The sequence below is a fragment of the Petromyzon marinus genome, chromosome 32 (genome assembly GCF_048934315.1).
Source record: "Petromyzon marinus isolate PM22_M1 ecotype Great Lakes invasive population chromosome 32, UKy_Petmar_22M1.pri1.0, whole genome shotgun sequence".
NCBI classification, from domain to species: domain Eukaryota; kingdom Metazoa; phylum Chordata; class Hyperoartia; order Petromyzontiformes; family Petromyzontidae; genus Petromyzon; species Petromyzon marinus.
This window is the reverse complement of record NC_133698.1, coordinates 13896565-13914750: the sequence shown is the minus strand read 5'-3', so window position 1 is coordinate 13914750 and position 18186 is coordinate 13896565. Positions and strand designations below refer to the sequence as shown.

At 58.7% G+C, this 18186-nt stretch overlaps 1 protein-coding gene across 5 annotated transcripts in view; it reads left to right on the top strand.

Moving 5' to 3' along the window:
• Positions 1 to 18186, top strand: part of TTC12 (tetratricopeptide repeat domain 12) — a 237655-nt gene that overhangs the window by 64839 nt on the left and 154630 nt on the right. For all 5 annotated transcript variants that reach the window (XM_076071329.1, XM_076071331.1, XM_076071332.1 and 2 more), the window contains exons 12-13: positions 10718 to 10806; positions 12336 to 12549. In XM_076071329.1, the coding sequence (XP_075927444.1) occupies positions 10718 to 10806; positions 12336 to 12549 (303 nt within the window). The remainder of the gene's footprint in view (positions 1 to 10717; positions 10807 to 12335; positions 12550 to 18186) is intronic.

Below are 18186 nucleotides of genomic sequence, written 5' to 3'. Positions count from 1 at the left end.
CTAACGTTAACTGCCAAATCACTCTCCGTGGTGCTAACGTTAACTGCCACCGCTCTCCGTGGTGCTAACGTTAGAAAAAAAAAACCGCCACTTTAAAAAATATATATTGTTGTGGTTTTCACACCTGATGATGATTCCTTGTGTTGCAGTCGAAACGTCGTGAGAATATTATTGTTTCATATTTTTATTATTTTATTGTTTCCCTTCTACGTGACTTTACCGAAAGAACCAAGAATATGAATCCCTGCAGTCACGAAAGCTTTAAATCAAGATGGCGATTAGTCCACATGTTACTGTGCCGCCATCTCTGGCGAGCTCGGCTGTGTGATGGCACTGCCTCGACTCATCCGGGAAGGGAGTTTTCCCAACATTGGTGCGGCGACCCACCAACCCTCTCTGCTGTCTCCCCCACACACAGAGTGCTGGATCTTGGGCAGCAGCTACGTGCAGCGTGGCCACCACTGCCCGGCGGCTTAGGAAGGGCTACGGAGGAGAGAATCCACGCGTGATTTCCCTTCTTCGTTCTCTGCGTCTCTCTCTCTCGTCCTCTCTATCACGCCTCGGTGCTGCACGAGGAGGTAACGAGCGAGATGTCTCTCCGTAGCCGTTGACGCCGTCGCCTCGCGTGTCGCGGCGATGTCGCCCAGTCGCGGATTCATTGTTCGCGTGAACGCCGCGAGGCCTCGCGCTCCTTGTGAGAGGCGCTGCCCTCGCGGCCGCGCTGTTTGTCGCGCTGCGGCCCCGCGCGTTTGGGGAGTGCATGGACTCCCATTGCTCTGGGAGTCCATGCAACTCGCTATACCAATACATCCTCCAATATTATTATGATGCAATTTTTATATTTTATTTTTTGATGGATTTTTGTTTACGTCTTATTATTGTTCTGCTCCACTGCGCTGTTGGCCCAGCGGTTAGCGCGCTGTGCTTCGAACCCGGCGACACAAATTCGATTCCTGCTCACGGCCCAACACCAGTAGCGATTATTTTATCTGAGCCGGTCGTGGGCCTTCCCTTGGTCGTCTCAGCCTCAAATGAGAACCTGGTGCGACGTGTAACTATCGCCACTAGAGAGACAAAGATGGCCGGGTGTGGTGCTAGCAACCCACCCCCTCGTGTGCCATGCCGGCCTTCGTAGGTGGTCGCTAACAGCACTTGCCCCAACAGTCTTTTGAGGCTACACGGGGGGGGGGGGGGTTGTTTTTTAAGCAGTGGAACAGCACTTGACGATGATTCCTGGATTCCCTCCTGCGATGAGTCCCAGCCTATAAATCTTGTCCTGAGTCGATGACAACATCCGCCCCTCCACTCACTCTCCCACCGCTCCCCTCTCATCTCACTCTACTCCCCTCCACGCACTATCCTACCTCTCCCCTCTCATCTCACTCTACTCCCCTCCACGCGCTCTCCTACCTCTCCCCTCTCATCTCACTCCACTCCACGCACTATCCTACCTCTCCCCTCTCATCTCACTCCACTCCACGCACTCTCCTACCTCTCCCCTCTCATCTCACTCCACTCCCCTCCACGCGCTCTCCTACCTCTCCCCTCTCATCTCACTCCACTCCCCTCCACGCACTCTACTACCTCTCCCCTCTCATCTCACTCTACTCCTCTCCACGCATTCTCCACTCCAGCCGCCAAGGCGTTTTGTGGAGATCCTCAGCAAACTACGGTTCAATTCGATGTCTCTTCTGCTGCTGCCCCCCGATAATTACAGATCTCACGACCACCGGGTGTAGATCTCACGCCACCCGGGTGTAGATCTCACGACCACCGGGTGTAGATCTCACGACCACCGGGTGTAGATCTCACGACCCCCGGGTGTAGATCTCACGACCACCCGGGTGTAGATCTCACGACCACCCGGGTGTAGATCTCACGACCACCCGGGTGTAGATCTCACGACCACCGGGTGTAGATCTCACGACACCCGGGTGTAGATCTCACGACCACCCGGGTGTAGATCTCACGACACTCGGGTGTAGATCTCACGACACCTGGGTGTAGATCTCACGACACCCGGGTGTAGATCTCACGACACCCGGGTGTAGATCTCACGACACCCGGGTGTAGATCTCACGACCACCCGGGTGTAGATCTCACGACCACCCGGGTGTAGATCTCACGACACCCGGGTGTAGATCTCACGACCACCCGGGTGTAGATCTCACGACCACCCGGGTGTAGATCTCACGACCACCGGGTGTAGATCTCACGACACCCGGGTGTAGATCTCACGACCACCCGGGTGTAGATCTCACGACACTCGGGTGTAGATCTCACGACACCTGGGTGTAGATCTCACGACACCCGGGTGTAGATCTCACGACACCCGGGTGTAGATCTCACGACACCCGGGTGTAGATCTCACGACCACCCGGGTGTAGATCTCACGACCACCCGGGTGTAGATCTCACGACACCCGGGTGTAGATCTCAAGACCCCCGGGTGTAGATCTCACGACCACCCGGGTGTAGATCTCACGACACCTGGGTGTAGATCTCACGACCACCGGGTGTAGATCTCACGACCACCCGGGTGTAGATCTCACGACACCCGGGTGTAGATCTCACGACACCCGGGTGTAGATCTCACGACACCCGGGTGTAGATCTCACGACCACCGGGTGTAGATCTCACGACCCCCGGGTGTAGATCTCACGACACCCGGGTGTAGATCTCACGACACCCGGGTGTAGATCTCACGACACCCGGGTGTAGATCTCACGACACCCGGGTGTAGATCTCACGACCACCCGGGTGTAGATCTCACGACACCCGGGTGTAGATCTCACGACCACCCGGGTGTAGATCTCACGACACCCGGGTGTAGATCTCACGACACCCGGGTGTAGATCTCACGACACCCGGGTGTAGATCTCACGACCACCCGGGTGTAGATCTCACGACACCCGGGTGTAGATCTCACGACACCCGGGTGTAGATCTCACGACCACCGGGTGTAGATCTCACGACCCCCGGGTGTAGATCTCACGACACCCGGGTGTAGATCTCACGACACCCGGGTGTAGATCTCACGACACCCGGGTGTAGATCTCACGACACCCGGGTGTAGATCTCACGACCACCCGGGTGTAGATCTCACGACACCCGGGTGTAGATCTCACGACACCCGGGTGTAGATCTCACGACCCCCGGGTGTAGATCTCACGACCACCCGGGTGTAGATCTCACGACCACCGGGTGTAGATCTCACGACACCCGGGTGTAGATCTCACGACCACCGGGTGTAGATCTCACGACCACCCGGGTGTAGATCTCACGACCCCCGGGTGTAGATCTCACGACCACCCGGGTGTAGATCTCACGACCACCGGGTGTAGATCTCACGCCACCCGGGTGTAGATCTCACGACCACCCGGGTGTAGATCTCACGACCCCCGGGTGTAGATCTCACGACCACCCGGGTGTAGATCTCACGACACCCGGGTGTAGATCTCACGACCACCCGGGTGTAGATCTCACGACCACTCGACCGTCCAGGCTCTCGACATTCCCCTCCGCTTCTCTGGCTGTGACTGCGGCCGCCTGCGTCGCTTCGAGCGAAGGCACCGAGTGATTCCGTCTCGAGATGCGGTCACATTTAGACGCCGCTTGTGGGTCCCGGCATTGTTGTGGTTGGTGCGCTGCGCTATGAACCCGGTGACCCGAGTTGAATTCCCGTTCACGACGAACAATGAATATTCCCTCGGGAGACAAAGGCGGGCGGGCGTGGTGTTAGCCACCCACCCACCCCCTCGTGCACCTGTGCCGACCTTCGTTGGTGCTCGCTAACCCCGGGCAGCCTGTTGAAGGCTACGCGGGGGATCTTTGTTCTCCGGCGAGCGCAGACAGAAGTTCGAGGAGAGTTACGTCCCCGTGAGTCGGAGACGGCGCCAACGCGAAAAACACCGCGGAAATTATCGCGCCACGAGCAGCCGCGCTCCGCCACGCGCAGATTGAGCGGCTGCAGATTTAGTGGCGTGCGCGCTGGGGGAGCGATATCGGGGGGGTGGTGGGGGAGCAGTGAGTGAGTGGTGTGGGAGGAGGAGTGAGTGGTGTGGGAGGAGTGAGTGAGTGGTGTGGGAGGAGTGAGTGAGTGGTGTGGGAGGAGTGAGTGAGTGGTGTGGGAGGAGTGAGTGAGTGAGTGGTGTGGGTGGAGTGAGTGGTGTGGGAGGAGTGAGTGAGTGGTGTGGGTGGAGTGAGTGGTGTGGGAGGAGGAGTGAGTGGTGTGGGAGGAGTGAGTGGTGTGGGAGGAGTGAGTGAGTGGTGTGGGAGGAGTGAGTGAGTGGTGTGGGAGGAGTGAGTGAGTGGTGTGGGAGGAGGAGTGAGTGGTGTGGGAGGAGGAGTGAGTGGTGAGGGTGGAGTGAGTGGTGTGGGTGGAGTGAGTGAGTGGTGAGGGTGGAGTGAGTGAGTGGTGTGGGAGGAGGAGTGAGTGGTTTGGGAGGAGGAGTGAGTGGTGTGGGTGGAGTGAGTGATAAGGAGGAGTGAGTGAGTGAGTGGTGTGGGTGGAGTGAGTGGTGTGGGAGGAGTGAGTGAGTGAGTGGTGTGGGAGGAGTGAGTGGTGTGGGAGGAGTGAGTGGTGTGGGTGGAGTGAGTGAGTGAGTGAGTGGTGTGGGAGGAGTGAGTGAGTGGTGTGGGAGGAGTGAGTGAGTGGTGTGGGAGGAGTGAGTGAGTGGTGTGGGTGGAGTGAGTGAGTGGTGTGGGAGGAGGAGTGAGTGGTGTGGGAGGAGGAGTGAGTGGTGTGGGAGGAGTGAGTGGTGTGGGAGGAGGAGTGAGTGGTGTGGGAGGAGGAGTGAGTGGTGTGGGAGGAGGAGTGAGTGGTGTGGGAGGAGTGAGTGATGTGGGTGGAGTGAGTGAGTGGTGTGGGAGGAGTGAGTGGTGTGGGAGGAGTGAATGAGTGGTGTGGGAGGAGGAGTGAGTGGTGTGGGAGGAGGAGTGAGTGGTGTGGGAGGAGTGAGTGAGTGAGTGGTGTGGGAGGAGTGAGTGAGTGGTGTGGGTGGAGTGAGTGAGTGGTGTGGGAGGAGTGAGTGAGTGGTTTGGGAGGAGGAGTGAGTGGTGTGGGAGGAGTGAGTGATAAGGAGGAGTGAGTGGTGTGGGAGGAGGAGTGAGTGGTGTGGGAGGAGTGAGTGGTGTGGGAGGAGGAGTGAGTGGTGTGGGAGGAGGAGTGAGTGGTGTGGGAGGAGGAGTGAATGGTGTGGGAGGAGTGAGTGATGTGGGTGGAGTGAGTGAGTGAGTGGTGTGGGAGGAGTGAGTGGTGTGGGAGGAGTGAATGAGTGGTGTGGGAGGAGGAGTGAGTGGTGTGGGAGGAGGAGTGAGTGGTGTGGGAGGAGTGAGTGAGTGGTGTGGGAGGAGGAGTGAGTGGTGTGGGAGGAGTGAGTGATGTGGGAGGAGTGAGTGAGTGAGTGGTGTGGGTGGAGTGAGTGGTGTGGGAGGAGTGAGTGAGTGAGTGGTGTGGGAGGAGTGAGTGGTGTGGGAGGAGTGAGTGGTGTGGGTGGACTGAGTGAGTGAGTGGTGTGGGAGGAGTGAGTGAGTGGTGTGGGAGGAGTGAGTGAGTGGTGTGGGTGGAGTGAGTGAGTGAGTGGTGTGGGAGGAGTGAGTGAGTGGGGTGGGTGGAGTGAGTTAGTGGTGTGGGTGGAGTGAGTGGTGTGGGAGGAATGAGTGAGTGGTGTGGGTGGAGTGAGTGGTGTGGGTGGAGTGAGTGAGTGGTGTGGAAGAGTGAGTGAGTGAGTGGTGTGGGAGGAGTGAGTGGTGTGGGTGGAGTGAGTGAGTGGTGTGGGTGGAGTGAGTGAGTGGGGTGGAAGAGTGAGTGAGTGGGTGAGTGGTGTGGGAGGAGTGAGTGGTGTGGGTGGAGTGAGTGGTGTGGGTGGAGTGAGTGAGTGAGTGGTGTGGGTGGAGTGAGTGAGTGGTGTGGAAGAGTGAGTGAATGGTGTGGGAGGAGTGAGTGGTGTGGGTGGAGTGAGTAAGGGGTGAGCATTCCTCACGGAGACCTCCCGCTCGCCTCGCCCGTAGCGAGGGGCAGGCGGGGGGGGCTTCCTAATTACAGGCGCGGAGATTTGCAGCTCAATTAGCGATGCCTGATTACTGCCTTGATTGGACGCGCTAACTCAGCCGCGGTATTCACGCAATAACAGCGGCGTCGCTTCCCTCACAGATGGCTTCTGTTTAACCCCGAGCCGGGGGCTGGCGGATCACCGAGGCTTCGAGGTTTTTATTTGGGCGGCTCCGGTCGCAATTAACGAGGCAGCCACGCGCGACGGCACGGGGAGGGTTTTTTTTACTTCTCTCTCCCAAACGTGGAGAATGACGGAAGCAGCGGATGGGAAAGGAGCGGAGAAACGGGAGCAGACTGCTCAGGAGAGATGATGGGGAGGGAGAGGCTGCGTCAGGGCTTCGACTTTGCTGCTGCTGCTGCTGCACGTGGGAACGGCGGCGTGCGCCTTCACGGCGGGCGGTGGGGGAGAGTGGCGGGGTTGCCGGGTGGCCGCACAGAGAGTCACGTGATTTACGGGAGGCTTGTGCTGGTGCAGCTCGAGAGAGATTTGCACGTTTGGGGTTCTGTGCACGGCTGTGGAAGTCCGCGGGTCTCTCCTTGCAGGGCGACGGAAGGGGCTCTGCGTGTCCGTGAGCTCGCGCGCGCGTCCCTCTGTGGGTGTCTTGTGGTGCGGGGAGCGAGGACGGAGGGAGCGATGAGGTAGCGAGGAGGGAGGGAGCGAGCGAGCGAGGAAGGAGCGAGGAAGGAGGGAGGGAGGAGGGAGGGAGGGAGCGAGCGAGGAGGGAGCGAGGAAGGAGGGAAGGAGGAGGGAGGGAGGGAGCGAGGAGGGAGCGAGGAGGGAGGAGGGAGCGAGCGACGAGGGAGGAGGAGGGAGCGAGGGAGGAGGAGGGAGGGAGGAGGAGGGAGGAGGAGGGAGGGAGCGTGCTCGTGCCTCTGAGAGATAACGGCGGCGAAGGAGGACGAAGACGATGGAAGCTCATTGCCGTGCCCCACTACACAACAACAACAACAGCGCCCCCCCCCCTTTCGTGATTCGAGCACCTCGTTTACCCTCACCTCGTAATTGAGCGAGCGTGTGCGCGCGTGGGCGTGCTTGCAAATGTGTTGTGAGTGTGTGTGAGTCGGTGTGTGTGTGAGTCGTTGGTGTGTGTGAGTCGGTGTGTGTGAGTCGTTGGTGTGTGTGAGTCGGTGTGTGTGTGTGAGTCGGTGTGTGTGAGTCGGTGTGCGTGTGTGAGTCGGTGTGTGTGTGTGAGTCGGTGTGTGTGAGTCGGTGTGTGTGAGTCGGTGTGTGTGTGAGTCGGTGTGTGTGAGTCGTTGGTGTGTGTGAGTCGGTGTGTGTGAGTCGATGGTGTGTGTGAGTCGGTGTGTGTGAGTCGGTGTGTGTGAGTCGTTGGAGAGTGTGTGAGTCGGTGTGTGTGTGAGTCGGTGTGTGTGTGAGTTAGTGTGTGTGAGTGTGTGTGAGTCGGTGTGTGTGAGTTAGTGTGTGTGAGTCGATGGTGTGTGTGAGTCGGTGTGTGTGTGAGTTAGTGTGTGTGAGTCGGTGTGTGTGTGAGTTAGTGTGTGTGAGTCGGTGTGTGTGTGTGTGAGTCGTTGGCGTCTTCCTACGTGTGTATGGAAATGCGTGCGTCGGGGAGCGGTAGTGTAGCGGTTAGCGAGCTCTTTACGAACCCGGCGATTTAAGTTCAATTCCCGCTCACGGCCAACAGTGACAATTATCTGAACTGGTCATAGACGTGCGTTAGGTCGACACAACCTCAAATTGTTACCTGGTGCGGTGTGAAAACATTAGTAAGGTGCAGACAGAGGCGGCCGCCCGTGGTGCTGGCCACCCACCCCCTCGTGTGCCGTGACGGCCTTCATAGGTGCTCGCTAACATCACTTGTTCCATGTTGTTTATTTGGAGTTTGCGTCACCTCTCTCTCCCCGTGGTCACGTGGATTTTTGTCCGGGTCCTCTGGCTTGTCCCCTCCACACGTGTCTCAACTCGTCGCCTGCGACCACATTCCCACGTGACAAGTCACTTCGTTGGCCTATCATTTGTGGCCAGGTCGATTTGCAAAATAGCTTCATAGCTCAGTGAGCCTTACCTGGTGAAATAAAACACATTTAGTTTCGGTGACAGCGACGGAACGCTAGGGGCCCTCGTTCAGGGCCGGTGTGAGTCGCGCCTCCTTGAGCCGCTGCACGAACCCCTTGGCTGGAAGTGAACTCGGCTCTAGCGCGGCTACTTCTGTGGCTGCGTGCGGCGCCCACGGCGTGGAGCCGCCGGCTCGGGAGGGCGGGGGCAGGGCAAGGGCTGGGGGGGGGGGTCGGGTTCGTCCGTCCTGGAGCTCAGACTGCTGATGCTGCTGCTGTGCTTTATACCGCTCCGCTTGTGGGCACTAACGTGGAAAAGCACAGGAATTAAACGGGTCCTCTGGCGAAGCGGTGGAGGGGTATATCGAGGGATATCGCTCGTTACAGCGAGGCGGCTCGTGCCGGCTGCTGCTGTGCCTCGCGTGCGGGAGTGCGCGGTACGTCGGCGGTGTTGTTGGCTGGGCGCAAGCGAAACACAGGGACCGGATTGCGGCATCAGCGGAGTCGGGCCCGTGGAAGAGCCAACGTGGCCAGCAGCGCCGCACGATGCGGGCCACTGGTGTACACGCACACAAAGATCCCCCGTGTAGTCTCCAACAGACTGTTGGGGCAAGTGCTGCTAACGAGTAGCTCCTACGAAGGCCGGCACGGCGCACAAGGAGGTGCGTGTCCAATACCACGCCCGACCGCCTTTGTCTCCCCAGTGCTGATGTTTACACACCGCACCAGGTACTCATTTAAGGCCAAGGCGACCTAGGGGAGCTCCAGGACGGCTTCAGATAATCGTCACTGATATTGCTCGTGAGCGGTAATCGAATTTACATTTCCGGGTTCCTAGCACAGCGCGCTAACCACTACGTTACATCTCCCCGCGTACACACACACATACATACACACCTACATCAACCGCCATTCACCACTAAGTGGCAGTGACGTCACCACGACGCTTGTGCCAGGCCATGTGCACCTTGAGGTCACGTGAAGTGTTGAACGCCCGCGGGCAGGAGGTCACGGGGCAGACCCAGGTGCCACGGGTCGACTGACTGAGATGACTGAGATGACTGGCTGATGCACCACCTGTGCCCCCTACTGTGCCAACCTGCTGTGCTTTAGCCACCCGGCGCTCCGCTCGTTGTTGTGAGCGTCGCTCTTCCGCCCTCCGTTATTGTTGGAGGGCGACTGCCTCCAACTGCCCAGTAGCGTCCTTCACGAGCCTCCTCCACAGAGGCCGATCTTGACACCGCTGGTACCAGTCATCGGCAAGTCCACTCAGCTCCACGTCCTCCTGTACCACATCACTCCATCTCTTTTCTAGCCCGTGCCGCGCCCGTTTAGCCCCCTCGATCCGGCCGAACAAAAGCTGTTTCGGCATGCGGTGGCTGGGCATGCGGGCTACATGACCCAGCCAACGCAGCCTTGCTTGCCGGAGGAGCTCACCGATGGGACCTTGTCCAGATCTTTCAAGGATTTGTGAGCTCTTCACACAATCCAGCCTGGTTAAACCCAGGATGGATCGTAAGCAGGCCAGCCTAAATGTTTCCAACCGGCGAAGATGCTCCATAAAGGGGGTCCACGTTTCGCAAGCATAGAGAAGGGAGGGAATGACCGTGGCCGAGAAAACCTGAAGCTTAGTGCGGAGCGACAGACCAGCTAGCTTCCACACAGCGTTACGCAACCGATGAAAAGATATTGCCGCTCGACTGATTCGGAGTGAGACTTCTGCTGTTAAACTGGAGCCACTCTCTCCACAACTGCCTCATCACCGATTGGGAGTTGTGGGGGTGGAGTGTCCGATGGTACAAAATACACACACATACACAAACACACCTACATACACACACACAAAGACAAAGATAAAGACAAAGATCCCCCATATAGCCTTAACAGACTGTAGGGGCAAGTGCTGTTAGCGAGCACCTATGAAGGCCGGAACGGTACACGAGGGGGTGGGTGGCCAGCACCACGCCCGACCGCCTTTGTCTCCCTCGTGGCAATGTTTACACACCGCACCAGGTACTCATTTGAGGCTGAGTCGACCTAGGAGAGGCCCGGGACCGGTTCAGATAATCGTCACTGGTGTTGGCCGTGAGCGGGAATCGAACCCGGGTCGCCAGCTTCATAGCGCAGCGCGCTAACCGCTACACTATCGCTCCCCACACACACATACACAAACACATGCACACACATACACACACACATACACACACGTACACACACACCTACATACACACACACATACACACACACATACACACACATGCACACACACATACACACACACGTACACACACATCTACATACACACACGACAAAGACACGCGCACATTCGTGCAGCAACACGGCGCTCTCGTGATCTGCCCTCCAGCATTGCCGCCCGAATGACTTCACCTTTGCGCCTCGAATGTCGGCACGCCAAGTTGCACGAGCAGTCTGCGGGGGGCGCACAGACACGGAGAGGGGGGGGGCAGGGGGCTTGGGGGGCCAGGGGGCTTGGGGGGCAGTACCGAGACTCGACTCGAGCCAAGAGTCTCATTGCGGACAGAGACTCTTGCTGGCTGCGTGGTCACCTCCCACTGAACTCTCGCAAACCCCGCTTGACCCCGTGACCCCCGCGTGACCCCATACTGCCCCCCTCCCCACCGTGCAGGAGCCTGTGCGGGTGCTGTGTGGGCGAGGAGGAGACGGCGCTGTGCGTCGCCCTGCTGCAGCTGCTGCAAGCGGCCTGCCAGGACGACGGTGGGGCAGGAGTCCGTGACGCACGCGCGTACACGGGCACGCGCGTACACGGGCACGCGCACATCCCGCGTGCCGCACACTCAGGAACACGCACACGCACGCACGAGAATGCAACTCGCTCGCTCGCACACAGCCATCGTGCTGACTGTGCTATCGTCTCGTTCCGTACTGTGTTCAACCACCGCACTGCAGGTCACAAAACTACCCTGACTCACTCACCTACTCACACACTCGCTCACCACACTGCAGGTCACAACAACACACCCACTCACTCAACAAATGCTGTGATGACGGTGCTGTTTGTTGCTGACCGCTTGACGCTTTGGACCTCTGGGCCCGTGCACGGGAAGAACACCAAACAACAAAGACTCTCACCGACAAACGACGACTCCGGAATCGACGACTCGCGATCTGCAATGTTGGGGGAAATCACTAAACTCGCGACAAAGTGGCACGTCGTCCCCTAGTGCACGGCCAATGCTCTAATAGTCGTCATCGTCAGCGGTTGTGTTTTGTCATCCAGAACAAAGCGAGGGTCCTGTTGCCCGGTGTTTGTTGCCCGATCGGTCTGTGTTGAGTTTTCACTCTCGGTACAATTACAGGGGTGATGCTTTATCGCTTGTTTGAGACGTTAAGTGCAATTAAATGCGAGTTTATGTTTGGCTCGCGGGCGCCGAACGCATTTTGCAAGAAATTTAACCGTTTCTCTGCACAATTCTTAATTGGTTTATTTCGAGTCGGATCCCTGCATAAGAATAGAACGTCGCTTTGTTTAACAACAGCCCTCCATCACCCAGCAACAGAGCGAGAGGTGAGCTGCGGTTGACACGGAACGATGCCTGGCTGTAATCTCCAGTGTATGAAAACTCGTTCGGACAAAATCTTCTTGCGCGTGGTATCATTACGGTCAGTGCACACACCGCAGCAATAACCAGGGCGGTCGCTGGATTCAAACCGTGAACCCAGTGCAAGTGAGCAGCGAGTGCGCCACCACCGCTGGCGGTCAATTCCGACCGTAGCCATGCAGAGCCGAGCTCTCGAGCAGCCAGGTCGGATGTGTCAGAGGTCATGCATATCTCCAATTACGATCGATCCGATAGTAACACCCACAGCCGTTAGCGAGCACCTATTAAGGCCCCTATGGCCCACGAGGGTGGTGGGGTGAGCAGCACCACGCCCGGCCATCTTTGTCTCCCCAGTGCATTTTGTGCATTGCACCACGTGCTCGGTTTAGGTTTGGTAGGGAAGGCCCGCGACTGGTTCACAGATCACTCGCCACTCATGCTGGATGTGGCCGAACACAGGTCGCTCGGTTCGTAGAGTGGTGCTCTAACCATTGTGCCACTGCTCCCTACTACTCACACACCCAACACAGACACACCCTACACAGACACACTCTACACACACACGCCCTACACACAATACCCTACACACACACACGACTGAGTTAGACCCATGCAGATAGCTGGTGCTTGCGGTGGTGCTTGCTCTTGACCTGGCTGCGTCTCCCCATCTCGGCCCGTCGGCAGAGGCCAGCGTGGGACGGCTGCTGGCGAGCCTGCGCCTGTGCCGAGCCGCCACGGAGGGGGCGAGGACGGCCGAGGAGGAAGCGACGGTGCCGCTGCTGGGCGCGCTCCGCTCCGGCGAAGCCGAGGTGCGGCTCCACGCCGTGCGGCTGCTGCGGACGCTGAGCCAGACCGAGGCCGGTCGCGAGCAGCTGCTGGGGCAGTTCGACGTGGGCAGGTGAGGGCAGCAACATACAGACAAAGGTAAAAATGCTCCCCCCCCCGTATAGCGTGAACGGAATGTTGGGGCAAGTGTTGTTAGCCAACAGCACCGATGAAGGCCGGGACGGCACACGAGGGGGTGGGTGCCCGGCACCACGGTTCACGTCGCCGGCGTTGGTTTTGAGCTGGAATCAAACACTGCACCGCCACTCCCCAGCAGCAACGCACACACACTCATGAACTGACACACACACACGTACACGCCTGTCTGGCTCGCACCCACGTGCCCCACACAACACAAGCTGTGGGCTTAGAGAGCGGGCGGGGAAACCTTGACGGTCCCACGCACACTCGCACGAGCCACTGCACGTGCGAGCGAACCCACGTGCGAGTGAACCCACGTGCGAGTGAACCCACGTGCGAGTGAACCCACGTGCGTGTACGTACAGGATAAACATTGCACAAGAACTCACGCGAGTCGCGTACGAGCCCCGACCCCATGCTCGTGCCGTGTCAACTCGCGCGCTCGCACGCGGACACGGCGTGCCAACGACGGCACGCGAACCTTCGCACCCCCCGTGCCACACGCGTGCCACACACATGCCACACGCGTGTCACCCCCCGTGCCACACGCGTGCCACACACGTGCCACCTCCGTGTCACACGCGTGTCACCCCCATGTCACACGCGTGCCACCCCCCGTGCCACATGCGTGTCACCCCCCGTGCCACACGCGTGCCACCCACGTGTCACACGCGTCTCACCCCCCCGTGCCACACGCGTGTCACCCCCCGTGCCACACGCGTGCCACACACGTGCCACCTCCGTGTCACACGCGTGTCACCCCCGTGTCACACGCGTGCCACCCCCCGTGCCACATGCGTGTCACCCCCCGTGCCACACGCGTGCCACCCCCGTGTCACACGCGTCTCACCCCCCCGTGCCACACGCGTGCCACCCCCGTGCCACACGCGTGTCACCCCCCCGTGCCACCGAGGGATTCGGTGTCGGTGACCGCTCGGATCGACACGGGCCCGCCGCTGTTCCCGTGCCCTTGTTATCGTTTCCTTATGCGCGTGCATGCGTGTGCGCGTGTAGGTCTGTATGTACGTATGTGTATGTCTGTCTGCACGAACGTGTGTATGTCTGTGTATACGTGTGTATGTGTGTACATACCTTTGCATGTGCGTACGGCGAGCGGTGGTTTCAAGTGGAAAGCGCACTGCGCTACGAACCCGGCGACCCGAGTTCGATTCTCGCCCACGACTAAGAGCGGTGATGGATATTTGAACTCGGTCCTTGGCCCTACAGGTCGACTCAGCGATAAAATGGGTACCTTTAAACAACAGCACCGGGGAGACAAAGGCGGCCGGGAGTGATGTTAGTCACCCCGCCCCCACCTTCACGGGTGCTCGCAAACAGCGCCTTAAATCAACATTCTGTTAAAGGCTCCACTCGGGGGACTTCTGTCTTGGTGTGAGTCGCTTTGTTATTATTATTATTATTATCCATCAGCGTTCGCCGGGGGCAGCGCGGGCAGTGCCTCCCTTAATATTCACGGGAGCAGCAGCGAGAGTCGGGGTTGGGGGGGAGCCTTCCATTATCTCCCTGCGCTGCGATAACGGAGGTTAAATAATTCAGCTCGCGAAATAGAAGTCGTTACGGGAGCGCCAACCCCCGGCACCTCGGCCCCAGCCCGCGACCCTCGCGGCCGGCTACCGGGCAGGGGTGTGGAAGGGTCCCGATACCCATCAGGCCAAATTAATAAAGCACCCCCCCCCCCCACCCACTGCCCCACCGCACGGCTCGACCTGCCGCCCACAGTGGCCTCAGCCCCGCCTCTCAATCCCCTCCCCTTCTCATCCCACTCTCGACCCTGTCACCTCTCAACCTCATTTCCTGCTCACCTTCATCTCTTCGCTCAACTCTATCGTTTCTCCCCTCCTCCTCCTCCTCTCTCTTTTTTGCCTCTTTTTTTACGATCACAGGAAGCAAGAAGATGCTCGGTGTAGTCGGAACTTTGCTTCGTTCATCATTTTTTTCATGCTTTGCTTTATGTAACCCCCCCCCCCCTTAATTAAAGATTTCGCAATAGATTTCACGCTCTGCTCTCCTTACTCCTTCCCTCTCTCTCTCTCTACCCCCTCTCTCAATGTCTATGTTCCCCCTATGTTTTCTATGCCCGACTACCATCTCTCCTATTTCCTCTTCTCTCAACCAACCTGTCTCCCCTCCCCTCTCCACCCCACCATGTCTCCCCTCCTCTCTCAAGCCCACCAACTCTCCCCTCCTCTCTCCACCCCACCAGCTCTTCCATTTTCTCTCAACCCAAACAGCTTTCACATTCTCGCTCTAACCCACCATCTCTCACCTCCCCTTTCAACCCTACCCGTCCCTACCTCCCTCTCGCAACCCTCTCCTCCTCTCTCACCCATCCCCTCTCTACCTCCCTCCCTCTCTCTCAAGTCCCCACCCCATCTCATGCCCCGCCCTCGCACGATCGTTGGTACGTGTGTGATGGTACGTGTGTGATGGTACGTGTGTGATGGTACGTGTGTGATGGTACGTGGGTGATGGTACGTGTGTGATGGTACGTGGGTGATGGTACGTGTGTGTTGGTACGTGAGTGATGGTACGTGTGTGATGGTACGTGAGTGATGGTACGTGGGTGATGGTACGTGTGTGTTGGTACGTGGGTAATGGTAGGTGGGTGATGGTACGTGGGTGATGGTACGTGTGTGTTGGTACGTGGGTGATGGTACGTGGGTGATGGTATGTGTGTGTTGGTACGTGGGTGATGGTACGTGGGTGATGGTACTTCGGTGATGGTATGTGTGTTGGTACGTGGGTGATGGTACGGCCTGCAGAATGTTCGTGACATGGCCCGCAGACGTCCAAACCCCATTGGCTGGACCCTAAAACGTTAACAGGGCGAATATGTAAAATATGTGTGTGCCATATATGGCGTACATACAGAGAGAAAAATTAAGAGAGCCGCGTGATAAGGGCAATGTATGGCGTGGTAACGGTGCTACTACATTGTTCAGATATTAGAACATCACCGCTGCTGGATGAAAGGTCTCCCCAAGCTGTCGCCGTCTCGCACAGCCCCACGGCACGATGCAACAGCAGTCCACCCAGCCCCACAACACGATGCAACAGCAGTCCACCCAGCCCCACGGCACGATGCAACAGCAGTCCACCCAGCCCCACGGTACGATGCAACAGCAGTCCACCCAGTCCCACGGCACGATGCAACAGCAGTCCACCCAGCGCCTGCGCACGATCCGATTCCATTCCTCTGTCTCCACGGCAGCCGTCCGTGGGCCGGGTTCGAGACATTTTACACAGTTGTACGGTTAGGGGGGGGGTCGCGAAACGACGGGCGTGACTCTCCTCATGAACCCCAGTAGAGCCCCCATGTACACTCCAGTAGGGCCCCTTATAGGCCTCAGTAGGGCCCCTATACATACACCCCAATAGGGTCCCCTTATATATGTGTTGAACGTCTTCCGCACCGTGCGTGGCCAACCGTGATAATCAGAGGCGCTAGAGACGCCGACCCCTCACTGCCCGGCTGTTGGCGTGGCTGCGGAGCGAGGTGGTGGAGGTAGGTGACGTGGGCGACGTGGGGGACGTGGGCGACGTGGGCGACGTTGGCGACGTGGGGTGCGTGGGCGACGTGGGGTGCGTGGGCGACGTGGGCGACGTGGGGGAGGGAGGGCGGCGGTGCGACAGTGGAGCTGACGTCCGCGGCTCCTCGTTCATCCCGAGCGGATTCTTGGCGGGCTGGACCCGCAGAGATGTCCCCCCCCCACCCCGCAGAGACGTTAGTCTCCCCCCCCCACCCCGCAGAGACGTTAGTCTCCCCCCCCACCCCGCAGAGACGTTAGTCCCCCCCCCACCCCGCAGAGACGTTAGTCTCCCCCCCCCCCCACCCCGCAGAGACGTTAGTCTCCCCCCCCACCCCGCAGAGACGTTAGTCTCCCCCAAACCACCCGCAGAGAGAATCGCGGTTATTTCCAAATTAATTATCGCGCTCATCTCACCACGTGCGGCCGTGAGCTCGCCGGCGGGCAGTGGACCACGGACGGTGTCCATGAGCCCAGCGTCGGCAGAGGGGAGAGACGAGAGGGTCGAGACGAGAGGGGAGAGACGAGAGGGTCGAGACGAGAGACGAAAGGGGAGAGACAAGAGGGGAGAGACGAGAGGGGAGAGACGAGAGACGAGCGGGGAAGACAGGAGAAGGCAAACGAGATAGGAATGCAGTGCTTGCTTTTAACGAGCGGTTGACAAACTAACGTGCCGTTTTCTAATTATATTAACAATAGGTGCGTGAATGTGGTAGTTGAGCAACGTGATGCACATGCTTACTGGGATGTGTACACAAACAAGGACGATGCATACAGTAAATATTCATTTTGCTAAAAAAAGACGAGAGTGGAGATGGGAGAGCAGAGGGAGTACGGGGGAGGGGATGAGAGAGCGCGTCCTAACCTGAATTTGTCCGCCTGTGTTAAATGTTCGGGAGGGAGGGGGTGAGGCGTGGTGGGGAGAGGGGGGGGGCAGTGGTGGAGGGGCGGGAACAGTCGGTGGGGGGGGGCATCGCTGCGCGCGCCGCAACGACGGCGCCTCGGTATTCACGGCGCGCGCGTCTCGTCGCGTTTTGTCGAATTTGGTCGAGATTCGTCGCGGGGGTTGCAGAGCGCTCGCGCACGCGCGGCCCCGGCGCGCTGCGCTCCGCCAGGCTCATGCATAATGCATCCTCCATTAGATTTGTTATCGAACGCCGAGGCAAGGGGGGAGGCGACTTTAACCCCTTCCCCTGCCGCAAGCGTGGCCGTGACGTCCTGGCCCGGCCGGGCTCGGCGACGTCGGCGGCCGCCCCCCCCCCTCCGCTGCCCCCCCCTCCGCTGCCCCCCCCCCCTCCGCTGCCCCCCCCCTCCGCTGCGGTCGCCGTGGCCTCGGCGTGACATGGAGCGGGCGCTCGACACTTACACGACGGCGCTGTTTTTTCCCATTTTCCTTTAACCCCCCCCCGAATGTGCAACCGACGTCACGAGCGACGGAGGATTAATTCAGACATCTCGGAGGGCAGTATGGGAGAACGGCCCGCGGAAGCGGAGAGCACAGAGCTACCTCTGAGATCCCTTGGCGTGACCTCTGCTCCGCACATTGGAGGGCGGCGCTCGTGATCGACGCGTGGCGGTCGCGCAGTTCGTTACAGTCTCAGAGCTGGAATTTTGCCAAAATGCAGAGCCACATTTAATGTTATGGGGTTTTCGTGCAGTCATTTGTGACCGAGGTGAGACCATAACCTCACTACATTTGAGAACCCCGTTTAATCTCAACACCGTGCATGTGAGTCTGCGGGTCTCCGTGTAAGTCTATGGGTCTCTACTTGAACCTGAGGGTCTCGCGTAGAGACCCATAGACTTGAACCTGTGTACTCAGATTGTAAATGGTGTGGCTTGGCTCTCCAACACACCGGTGTGCTGTACTAGTAACGAATTGGCATGTTCCGTTTGCGTGGCAACCTTACTAATTTGCTGTGTCGGGTGGTGGCGAGTTTAACGGCACATATATTATACGCGATCTAACCCAAAAAAACCTTCATTATGGACTGTGCGTCTCTGTGTACGTCACCGATGAC